At 35.7% G+C, this 12,994-nt stretch overlaps 1 protein-coding gene across 1 annotated transcript; it reads right to left on the bottom strand.

Moving 5' to 3' along the window:
- Positions 1–440: 440 nt before the first annotated feature.
- On the bottom strand, positions 441–11,365 carry LOC107012056 (abnormal spindle-like microcephaly-associated protein homolog). Its single transcript, XM_015211788.2, has 20 exons — positions 10,584–11,365; positions 9,443–9,911; positions 9,255–9,340; positions 8,843–8,956; positions 8,495–8,683; positions 8,140–8,205; positions 7,798–7,848; positions 7,075–7,197; positions 6,875–6,991; positions 5,884–5,991; positions 5,657–5,792; positions 5,007–5,144; positions 4,471–4,647; positions 3,787–4,388; positions 2,877–3,054; positions 2,157–2,794; positions 1,694–1,883; positions 1,176–1,401; positions 924–1,079; positions 441–848 (listed from the first exon to the last, which is right to left on the bottom strand). Exons 1-20 carry the CDS (start codon positions 11,298–11,300, stop codon positions 728–730), a joined length of 4,602 nt encoding a protein of 1,533 aa, XP_015067274.1. The 5' UTR covers positions 11,301–11,365; the 3' UTR covers positions 441–727.
- Between the last annotated feature and the right edge of the window lie 1,629 nt (positions 11,366–12,994).

The following is a 12,994-nucleotide window of genomic DNA, read 5'->3' as shown; positions in this document are numbered from 1 at the left end:
CCCGCAATTCACAAACCCCCATCTAAAGAGGTACTCCTAAAACAAATAAGTTTTTGTTTAAATAAATGAATGGAAAAGTGGAAAAAGAGGGTAGAATTATTTAACCTAAAGTTCAATAAACAAGTTTTGGGCTAAACAAGAACTTAACAGTAGGTGGGTGGTGATATTTCTTTGGCTATATAATCTAAATAAAGCTGGGGACGGCAGCCACAAGGTTCACATCTACTTTAACCAACTTTTAGTTTAATGAACTGGAACTTGCCCTTGCCAGATGATTTAAAAATTACAACTTGCATGATTTTAAGCAAAAGCCTGCAACTTGCAAAAGCCACACACGGAGTATGATCAATGCAATCAAAAATATCTTATCCACATTTAATGCCACCCACAAGGCAACTGACCAGTTTAGTGGATTCACACTCAATAAAGGAGGTAGATTAACAGTGTAAATTTTGGCACTTTATCTAAAAAATAATAGGTAATTGTTGAAAAGAAGTGGAACTAGTTACTTGAAAATAAAACGGGTACTAATAAACTGCCAACATACAGTTATCTCAGAGTCCCTAATGGGCTAACTAAAAGTTAGATCAATGATATGGTGTTAGAGAATGGGAAGTTAAAGATTAAGTGAAGCTCTCTTCACAATTCAGATATTAAAGGTATTTCTAGTCCTTCTTGACATCATGTATAGCAATATCAAGAAACATTTAGAACATTTATAAAATTCTTACACCTTCATAGAGAGTCGTCTAGTAGGATTCCCCATGGACACTTTAATCAATTCCAATATCTCAACAGCTTCTCTCAATCTTTTGTCCACAGGCTCTTTCGTTGCGTGAGGTTTAGTCCTGCATAAATTATGTCCAATTAGCCACTATAATCTAATGTATGGAGAAAGAAGATTAAGCTACTAAAGAGCAGACCTCTTCTCAGCTTTTGCTCTTCTCGAAAGCTCTTCCACATGGTTGTGCAGTCTCTTCAAAAGAGCAGGCGACTTGCGCACAGCTTCAACACCTTTGTTCTCTGTGAATATCTTCTTCAGAAGGTCGGAAGCAATGAAATATCCCTCTTCTTTGTTTCTGAACAAGCATTTGCAAAGCAGAAATATATAAAGCTTATGTCATCTGAAGTGCATTGGGAACTTTATTTTAATGCTCAATATTTCAATAGCAAACCTTAAAAACTCCGACACTATTGTTTCCAGTGATCCACAACTTTCAATTAGTACATCAATCAAATGTGGATATCGGGAAAGGTTTCTGAGAGTGGAGAGAGCAGGTTTAAGAACTTCTTGATCAGGTATGCTCCGGCTGAGAGAGCGGATCAGCTTAAACAATGTACCAACAGCACCCGCAGCAACAAGTTCTTCGCAACACTTTTCTGAATGTTGTGTTGCCATATCTATCATAGGAAAAATGACGAAATTATTGCTTTGTGATCTCTAGGTGAACAATCTTGACTGAATGCAAACTCATGATCTTCTAAACATGCATTGTTACATTTATTGTTAAATTAAAGTCCAGTCTCTATAGAAGAGAGCTGCACAACAATTAAAAGGACATGATCAGACAAGACCACACAACTCAGTTAAGGACAAAGGAATATGAGATATAACGCCAACATTGGTAAGTAAATGGACATTGAAAACAAGAGATGACCAATGATATTTGTGCCAGATGCACAACAAACTTACTCAGAGTTGCACAGATATGAAGAATGTCACTGACACTTCTCATATTCAGAAGTTCTGATAATGCTGCGACAAGCCTGTTTATTATGCGCATACCATTATCAACATTTGCAGCAGATTTTTGTATTTTCAGACGCAAATCAAGAAGCTGCCCTCTTAAATCTTTTCTTGCAAGGTATCCTTTCATGTATGCCTGCATTGCGAAAAATAAAGCATGAAAACAGAAAATCAAAAAGAAAGGCAGATGCTGCTGCTTCAACTCCACATAAAGTTGGAAATATTCGGAACATAAACAAGAAAAATTATCCAAGAAGATCTCTAGCAGATCCCTACTGTATAGGCACAATCATTATAAGCTTAATCATGTAACACTGAGCTCCATTCTATACCTTAACATCTGAACTTCAGAAGTTGCATGAAGAATCTTAAGAAAAGCACGGTGCTATTAGAGAGATCAATATCTTACTTGGATCACAACAATTCGGTGCTTGTTTCTTGAAACACTTTGCCGGGATATCCATCCTCGGACATGCGATTGGATGACAATTGCTGATTTTGTTCTCTGTTTATGAAGTAATTTTCCTCTCCACCACCTTTGCAACTTTAATACTGCTAGCAGTGTTAGGTGCTTCTTCCTTGAAGCACTTTGTCGGGCTTTCCATCCTTGGACATGCGATTGGATGACAACTGCTGCTTTTGTTTTCTGTTTATGAAGCAATTTATCTCTCCACCACCTTTGCAACTTCAATGTTGCTTGAAGTAATTGGTCCTTATTTCTTGAAATACTTTGCCGGACTAACCATCCTAGGATATGTGATTGGATGACAACTGCTGCTTTTGTTCTCTGTTCATGAAGCAATTTACTTCTCCACCACCTTTGCAACTTTAATACTGCTTGAAGTAATCGTTCCTTGCTTCTTGAAGCACGTTTCCGGGCAATCCATCCTAAAACATGCGATTGGATGACAACTGCAGCTTTTGTTCTCTGTGCATGAAGCAATTTACATCGCCACCACCTTTGCAACTTTACTACTGCTTGCAGTAGTATTTTAAGTTCAAGAGCCTGGTAACCCAATTTTGAGACGTTGCGGTAGCAAGAGGCCCCTGGAATACCATGCATTATATTGATTATAAGCAGGAATGGAAAAGGTCAATAAGGAAACTTGTGATTGAAAAATAAAGGCACCTAAGAGCCTCTTTCTAGTAATGGCTCCTCTTGCAAACCGTTGTATTTCCAAAACGGCATGCTTTTGGTGAAGGAAAGCTTTCCGGTATTTCAGGCTTCGAACTGCAGTTTGAATCCTTATAACAGCCTCTTTTTCAATGAGCAGTTTTCTCCTCGTTAACCAGCCACGACAATGGCTCTGGAACAATGACATATCATGATAAAGTTGCATGAGATGCTAAATGCAATCCTTGTTAGAGTAATTCATGTAAAGGGTAACCATAAAGGTTATCAATACAGAGGCCAGAAATGATACAATAATTGACTGTCTGCAAAGTAAGGACGGAATAGCAGCCAAGTGTGAAAACAAAGTATTGCACTTCAACATTTTTGCCAAAGTAAGGCAACAATGTTTAAAAATATAAACGTTATAAAATCCACATCTTCTTAGATAAGCTTACAGTGTTTCTGGTTTGTCTATCTACATGTCTCCTCATGCTAACTGGTGCAAAGCTATTTAAGCCTGAAGAAACACTAAACCTATCCTTTAGGCTGATGATTCAACAATATATAGAAATATAATCTGCTCATGAAAGGAAATGACTTAAATTTCTGCATTTTGACTAGGAGTCACAAACATTTGGAACCATGCACCTTATGTGATTGATGATTTCCGGAAGGATGCAGGATACAACTATCAGAAATACAAGGCAAATGCATGAAAATTGACACACCACCTAATTCCTTTGACCATATGTTGACCTCAACAGAATGTACCTCAAATTGAGTGACTTAAGAAGCCTGAAGCACCAATTAAAAGGTGTACTCAAGTACAATGTATGGCAGGTCAATATCGATCCAATCAGAGAAATAAAGAAAAAAGAATCAACCTATCTATGCTGAAGCCTTTAATATTTCAAGAAATATTTACCTGAATCATAATAATTTGAGATTTATGCCTATAAACATCTCTTTTAGCAATCCATCTGCGGATATAAGCCTGGATTGTAATCACTGACAGAGTTTCCTGTTTGTAGGAATGAAAATCCCTCAAACATCGTGCAGATTGGAAAATGCTCTGTATTTTTATTGTTGCTTGCTTCTGATCCACAAAATTCTTTCTCATCAACCATCCACGATAGTAACTTTGAATTTTGGTTGCTGCAAAGTGATGACTGTGTAGAGAACTGCTTAATTCATATTCATTTGAAGCACACTGGATTGCTATCTCAGTATTTATATGATGAATATTATCTTCACATTCCTTAGGAACTTCGTGAAATTGGTCTGTGTTTACAAGACAAGACCTCGCTATCCACCCACGAATACACTTTTGTATGACAATGGCCGCATCAGTGAATGTTGGAGTTAACAAATCTTGTAGCAACGAATTTCCCGGTACATGTTTTCGATAAATCCAGTCTCTTGAGGCACGCTGGATGATTATTACAGATCTTTTCAACTTAAGAAAAGCATGTCTATCAATCACAAAGGCAGCGTGTTTTTCAAAGTTTGCTGAACGGCTCCTTGTACCTGTTCATTTTGTATGAATACAGTAAATGATTAAAATTCTAACATTTAATACTGAGCAAAAGGGAAAAGAATAAGCATATACCACATAGTGATGCCAGATACGCCGGAGAACCAAAGAACTGAATTGATGGTTCTCTCTTTACCCACAGCCATGCTTGTATTGCAGCTTGCAAGATATAAACAGCATTCTTAATCCTCAAATATTTACGTTGCTGCACTGACTGTCTGAAATGTGACTGTATTACTTTTGCAGCATTTCCTGAAACAGTGAAACAAACATCTTTCAGCTGGCTTGAGGGCCGGAAAAACTATACTTGAAGCATAATTGCAAATTTTCATCCTCGATGACAAAGCACAGAATGACGATTGATAAGAGTGACATCTACATCGAAGTCATTATATGCAAGAAGAATTGCTATCTAAGGGAATATTGACATGCTCCCAAAATTGGTTACAGCAAAAGATTTACACACTAGTACATAGTTGTCAGATGTAGAAGTTGCTAACATCACTTCAAACCTGTATTGCAGCCCAAGTGCCAACAGCATTTAACTCAAGTTAGAATGGATTGAAGGACTAAACATCGCGGAGAAGGTCTAAAATGTTGTGGATGATTACCTTTATAAGTATCATTGCTCCCTCTAACAATAAAAGACCGCTTTGGACTGCTAGAAGTTTCCTTAGAAAAGCATTTGTTATTTTGTTGAGCCATCTCTTGCCACCAAGCCATTACAGCCTTAAAATTTCTGGCAGCATCTGTATCGTCAAAAAGGTCATAAAGACCACAAAATCAAATTAATTCAAGGGGATATCGGTGACATGAATATAGAACTGTTACAAAGGAGAGAACCCTTCACGCGAAGAGGGATCACCTCTACCCAAAATTATTTCCATAAAGAAGTGGGGACCTTTTTCATAAAATTCAAATTCATTGAAAATAGAAAATTAAAGTGTCTTGGGCCAGCTTTCTCCCACCTCCCAACAACAGCAGGTACCAAGTAACTTTGTCCACCAAGACTAGGACAAATGGGAAGAATCACCTAGTGTCTTTTGTTTGCTGAGTTTTGAACCTTAGACCTCAGGGTTCTCAACCAAATCATTGACCACTAGGCACACCCTTGGTGATGTATTATCCAAAACTTTACTTCCTCTAGTTCATATAAACAGCTATATTAATGAATGTTTCAAGTCATTTGTTGGCCAAACATATGAAATAAAAAAACAATAAACTTTCTTAAACTAAAATCCTCTAAAGAACCATCAGAGACCTTCACCATCCTTCCAATGTGTTTGTTCTTTATCTACAGCTGCTTGGGGATGCATAAACCACTGATCTGTGCTTAACCGTCTCCTTTCGGGACTTTGACAATTAAATCCCAATAACTTGTGGAAGTTTAATTGATCCTGTTAAAAGACAAAAATGGTTATGACTTATGACTTTCCTAAATGAAGACCGACTCTAGTTTATTGCATATAATCAACAATGAATAATTACCTTGTTTCGTTTTACTAGTAGTTGATATGAGAGGAACACCAAGAGAATAATGACACTCTGGCCATTGCAAGCACCGTTTGTTTCCAGTATATCACTGACTTGTATTACCTGCAGAAATACATATTTAACTTGCAATCATACAATTTTCTTCCCACAAGTGTAGAATTGGATTATTCCTGACACCCCAGAATGAATTATGATGTTTAGCTTGACATGGTTTTACTTAATCGACCCACTAATATAAAATAACCACGAAAATCATTTTGATCAATGAATTATTCTGATTGCTAAGCAGTAAAACTTAACTTTCCTAGTAGGAACGACCAAAAGGGAATGATGGACATGGAGTTGGGACTGAAGGATTTGACAATAAAGGTAGATCATTAAGTGAACAACAATACTAGATTCATAGAATTGCATAAATGGTATTGCGACCTCCAGAAGATAATGTATTTACAAGCACTAAGGTAGCAGACAAATGGTTTCTTCCACTATTGAAATGAATCGCAAAAAATTGGTTAAGGTCAGGACAGGGTCATTTCTACAAATTCTCTTTCTCAGTTCAACAGATTAGTTTCAACAAAAGACTAGAGAACATAAAAAAGGGATTAAGGCTCATACGAAGTATGTACAATGTCATATCCAGTCACGAGGAACATTGCTTAATAAGGAGGAATGCACTTCTGGCACGAAAAGACTAGGAGGGAAACTACCCGTCAAACTTCCATTATCAGATATTGTATCTGCATTACTGCATAGGTAAATTATATATTGGTTGCTTTGCATAGGCTTGGCTTCCCTAAAAAGCATATTTTGTGGAGTGTGTTCTAGTAGAAAATCCTTGTTTGCCTTAAATTTTTAGGAGCAAATGCTTGCAACACACTGCTACTTGAGATATCCCGGAAAATATAACAATAGTTTGAGCCACAGTTATTGTTTAGTCACTACAGAAGCCCTTTTAACATATATATATATATATATATATATTCACCTCTGGAAACTTCCCCAATAGCAGTGGCAGCTTTTGAGATAGAATAAAATTGTGCACTGCATCTGTGTAATCAACTGCAGATACTATGGAAACTTCTTCTTTTGTTTCACAGAGTGCCTGTAATATCATCACAAAATGGTATTGAGCTGCAAAATTGTATTAGTAGATTTTTAAACATTCATGGGATAACATTCAAGCACCTGATAAGAGCAGGAACAGCGGTGGTCCTTGCGGAAATAATAATCAAGCAAGCACCACATAGCTTTACCATCAACCAATGATGAAAAATTTTTGACCTTGAGATCATAACTTCCACAAATTGCCTGAAACAGTCAGTGATCACGTTCATATGCAGAATCCAAACCCTCATGATACAGGCAGGTCTTCTAATGAGTCTACTACTTTACGAGTATTAGTGTGTTCCACAGTGGAAGCTACACACTCTGCAGCCAAGGTTATTTGAAAACTAAGTGTGAGTGTTACTACCGCCTCTAGAAATATGGTATTAGACTACGGGTTAACTTGTCAAACAATCCAAATAATTGGAGTATACTATATTTTGATAAATCAGGCATGTTCACCATTAAATCCTGTATGTTCCCTTTGCATCACAGTTGAAGAGCTATGTTTTCCAGAAAGGAGACAAAAGGACAATCCAAGAGAGTAGTGCATTCAAAATGCCTGTATAGACTCACACCCCGTATGAATTGAATTTCTCTCATCTACGTCAACTAGTCAACCTTTAAGCATCACTAAACCATATGTGCAATAATCAGAGTTCAGATCACCAAGTAACAATATACTGAAAGAATGGGAAAGCACCATCACAAAACCAAGTGAGAATGATACTAGGATCACCACAGGGTTGATTTGAAGAAAATAATACTGCCATTGTCACCGAGTTTTTTAAACTACAACAATACCTGGATCCAACTCAGGAGCATGTCCAGGTGAGTACAGTCATTTGAGTTTTGCTGTAAAGGAAAATATGAAAAGCATTACCTAATTTGACTCGCTTATAAAAGAGGACTTTACGTGTGTAAATATAAAGTAAGCACTCTTTTAGACACAATGAGCATTAACACATAACACTTTACCTGTGTGAGGACAGATTTCCTATTTTACCCAGTTTTTACCACTACTACTCACATTATAGACTTGTTAAGTTCATAAAAGACATTTTATTTTCAACCAGAACCTAGCTATGTGAGTGGTTTTATCTGGAAAGTAGATGAAACTTATAACTATAGTCCAAACTGGCATACCTTAACAACTCCTTGGATTTTAGAAATCTCCTCGGACAAAAGTGATTTGTTGATTAGAAGTGGCAACTGCAGAATGAACAAAATATATCCTGAGAATATAAAAGAAGTAAAGGACTATAAAGTTCAACTTCCAGTGATTTGGTTTCAGAATTCTGCAGCTAACAACAAATTTTATAAGAGTAAGGGAACTGAAACAACTGAGTAAACTGAGAAAGGATTTATTGCATAACTAAATTTCTTTTATACAAAAGCACCAGGTAATAGATCATAACTCGTTAGATGGTTAGAGATAAGGTTAGATTTTTTAGCTCAAAATGACATAGATGGAATAATTACTAGGAATACTACATTTTACCTGCAAGTGCACGAACATGTTCCAGAGCAATGAAATGGTAAGCTCCTTGTCTCCGCCAACTATGTCTTCTGCCATAAGTATAGTTCCATCTTGATCACACAATGATACACCTGCCTCCTGGAGAAATAGTAGAACAGTGCCACAGTTCGCCAAACTCTTCTTGCGAGTATCTGAGGGAACGACCATTTTCTGACATAGAATAGAATACACTTCGTGACAACTCTATTTTTAATTTATTCTTTAATGTAATTTATATAGCTATTCACTTCATGACAATCTTTTGCTAAAAAGAATCAAACTAGAATATAAGAAAGGAGAAGAGAGAAAGACAATTGTTCATAAGCTAACCGAGAGGATAGAAGGATCATGTCGCAAGAGCTGAACGACTCTGCAAAGTTGAATGCCATCTTGAAGGTCTTCAAATAAATCAGCCACACCAAATTGATACTCAAGCAACGGATTCTGCAACAGGAAATATCAATTGTCACAATAGAACGGTTAGAACCTATAAAGAAACACATATGAATGATGTCAGACATGTAGTAAAAGTTTTTTTTGTTTGTTTGATCATTGATGGGGATCAAACATGCAGTAGAAGTAAACAAAGACAAGAGACAATCTGGTATCCAAGAGAAAACCAGCTAGACTAGGACTCTATTTTGTCCAAATGAGACAAGAGACGACCCAGTAACCAGAAAACTCAACCATGTAGTAAAATCATATACACTATCAAACTCAGTTCATTAAACAACATGCTTACCTGTTGATATGTCACTTTATAGCCTACGATGACAAGATGCGCAAGTAGATTACCTTCACCATGCATCACATCCGATGGCAAGAATTCTAACATGTATTTAAGTCATAGAAATGTTAATTCATGAGTTAAAATAGAAAGGATTAAACAAGCTACACTAGAAGAATTATGAAGAGTAAACAGGTAATTACTGTTAATCAGTTGACGGCTAGATTTAACATCTGATTGTGAAGAGAAAAGTAAAGGAGATCCTCCATCTAATCCATCAATACCATATTTAAGTGGCAGACTACTCTGTGTTTTGACTCTATCTAGTATGAGAACAAGCAGCAAAAATCTCTTCAGAACAATGTTGCCTAACTTTTCATAGTAACCAGGTCTATATAAACCCTCCACTAACTTGTTATAAGCATAGGTCTTTGCTAGACCAACATGTGAGAAAAATTGTCTCTCAAGCACCATCTTCAAAAAAGCAATTTCTTGTTCAGAATTGACATCTCCATTCGGTAATAAGGTGTCACCCCCCAAGATTATGTGCAATCCAATCCAAAGCCAAGTGGGGTTATAACACATCAGGATTTTCAAGGCTTTCTCCTTCATTCCAACATCAGTTACCAGGGGACAGTGAGCTCGCATTTTCAGCCGTCCTTCATCAATCGTCTGAAAAAAATAACCAAAACAGGAGAAACTTTAACAACCATAATTCAAACCATAGTAAAGTAGCCATAAAATTTACCCTGTGATAACAACATCTTGGTTAACCATCCAATTATTACCTAACGCATGCATTTTTACAGTTTTCATTTTTGCGCTAACTGCACTTGTGTCTCAAAGGATCTTAGCTGGTATCTAAAATCCTGATTCCAATATCTAACACCTTATCATCTCCTTCAGTAAACATGGCAGAAGAGTACTTAAAAAGCATCATCAAATTAATCAATCAATTCTTTCATACTAGTTGGTGTGGCTATATGAATTGTGTTGTCCCCTTTGTTCCCTGTTGAAAGAGAACCTTCAATATTTATATTAGTTCTCTTTTCAGTCTATTTCATCCAATACTGAATAGTTTGCCTTCAAGGGGAATTAGGGCTCTCTGAGACTGGAGTTCTAGCAGTTACACTATTTTCTAGCTTCAATCTCCCATATACCTTATCAACTGTTCAAACTTGAGACCAACCAAACTTTGTGAAGGCGAAGTTTTCTCAAAGCATCTCATATTATTGTAAACTAGATTAAGCACATTGTATAATCACTCCGCAGAAAATGGATTTGTAAGGTCATTAAATTGCAAAATTAACATCTCCATATGTCTAGTAAGAAAAAAGGACTGACCTTTGTTAGTTGAGTCATTGTAAGAAAGACTTCTTTACAGCTTCCTAAGCTTAGGTAAGCACTCATTCTCTCCTTTAAATCATCAAAGCTGCAAATCTCCATCAACGAATCTTTAAGTCCAAAAAACATGGAGTCCGAAAAAACTGTTGTCTCTTCGTCTTCAGAATTCGACAACAAATGTCTCTGCCTCTTCGGCCCTCTCCATAGCACATCAACTCCAACAGTGTACCCTGGCCCACTCTCCCTCTTCCCATTTTCCGCGATACACGCCCTATTGGACCTCTCAAATCCTCCAGTAAACTTCGTCACGTCACAGCCACAAGAGCTAGGATTTTCAAACAAGAAATTGAGCCACACGGTTAGAGACTTCGCTAATGATTTCAAAGATCTCTCTTTGTCATTCAACGCCTTCCGTGCTGATTTTGATTGCTCGAGCTCGAACGCCTTTAATCTTCGAGCAGCACTCGACTTCACCGCAGACGGCTTTATGCTTCCACGGCGACGGACAGAGGATACCGGTGTAGTTTTTAAGGCAGTGAAGAATTCCGGCTGTCGGTACGGAGAAGGAGAAGAAGAAATAAAATTTGCTTTCCGTGAATGCTTCGGAGTTTTGAAATTGGAGATATCTTTGAGAAGAGAAGTAGAAGATGATGAAGAAAATGGAAGGTCCTGGAAGGGTGAGGAGCAAGAAGCTTGTGACGGTTTTTTCGGTTCCATTTTCCGGTCAAACTCCGATCTCTGTAGATTTATTTGTCTGAAAGAGAAAAATGGTGAATTTTTTATGTTGCCATTTCAATTTGAATGTGGAGACGAGCGGGGTTTTTATTAGTAGTAAAATTTTGAATTATCCTCGGATTCTCGGGTCTCCGGCCCACTCCAAAAGCTAAGGACCCCGGAAAAGGAAAAATTACGTAATTAATATATTTTAAAAAATAATTAATGATTTTAATAATATTTTTTGTTTATTATCATTTATAGTAATATTGTAATAAATCTGTAATATGTATTAAAAGTGAATTATGTATTCAATATATTTGAATTATAATTGTTTTTGAAACATATTATGTTTGTTTGGTAATTATTGTCAAATTGTATTATAAGTGTATTAAAATATGTGATAAATGTATTATCCATTATTAAAACTTGTATTATATGTGAATAATAAATTGTTTTTTGTAATATGTATTAAACGTATATTATTAATGAATTAAAAATGGTCAAGTAAAAAAAATGTTATTGGCATAAATGGTAAATATTTTTTTATTATAGTATATTTATGTAAGTTTTCAAAGGAAAAAGGCTCCGAAAGTAAAAATATTTTAGGGTATGTTTGGCACAAGTGTTTCCTGATTTCTATTGTTCGATTGATCAAAATTTGTGAGAACTATTTATTTTCTTGAAATGAGTAAGATGATTTTTCAAATGACGGTGTGGAAAACAAGTTACACAAGTGATATTTCACATTGATAGTATCTTTTTCACATTCCAACACACATCTTCAACTTCACACTCGTAGCAGGGTGGACATGGTACGGTACGATACGATACGATTTTTGAAAGTTGTGATACTGTAACCTCGGTATACAATTTTAAAATATTATACTATTATTGTACCAATTTAATTCGATATGGTTTGGTAAATTAAAGTTTGATTTTGGTGTTCTACAATATGGTAAATCGATAGCCATAATTTGTTCATGTTTGATTAATATATACTCATATAATAGGGTATTATGACTCCGAAATTAAAAAAATATCTCAATGCTGAACTCATAAACAGATCTCTAAACTTGTTGGGTTTTTCCCTTCAGGTACCTCAACTAAGTTATTTTCCTATTGAATCATTGAATCACCCATAATTTGTTCCTTTTAAACTATTGACTGATTTTGATCAATTTTTCTATTGTAAATAACTTGAATTTTGTTCGTATTGTAATGATTTTGATTGAAGAAATGAAGATAAACTCTGTGTTAGTCTCATTTATTTTCTAGTGTGTTCGAATGACTTGAAGTAAAATACAATTATTCTCAAACAGTTTCACTATCAATAGAACTGATGAGTTTTGGAACAATATGTGTATTATTTATCAATACCTGTCAGAAAATTTGGTTCAACATCAGTCAATGGTGTTTAAAAGGAACAAATTATGAGTAGTTTAATGATTTAATTGGAAAATAACATAGTTTATGTACCTAAGGGGAAACCCCCCAATAAATTTAGGGACATGTTTATGTATTTGACCATATATATATATATATATATATATATATATATATATATATATATAATTACAAACAACTCCTTCGTTAATCAATTACAATTTAAATACATTTCAATGAAAATAGAGTAGTCAAAGTTTTAACTTCTAGACATTTATTTTATACTAATACTATGTTGAATATTTGTTAGT

This window comes from Solanum pennellii, chromosome 2 (assembly GCF_001406875.1).
Source record: "Solanum pennellii chromosome 2, SPENNV200".
Classification (NCBI taxonomy): Eukaryota; Viridiplantae; Streptophyta; class Magnoliopsida; order Solanales; family Solanaceae; genus Solanum; species Solanum pennellii.
The sequence above is the reverse complement of the archived record's forward strand: the minus strand, read 5'-3'. Positions and strand labels throughout refer to the sequence as shown.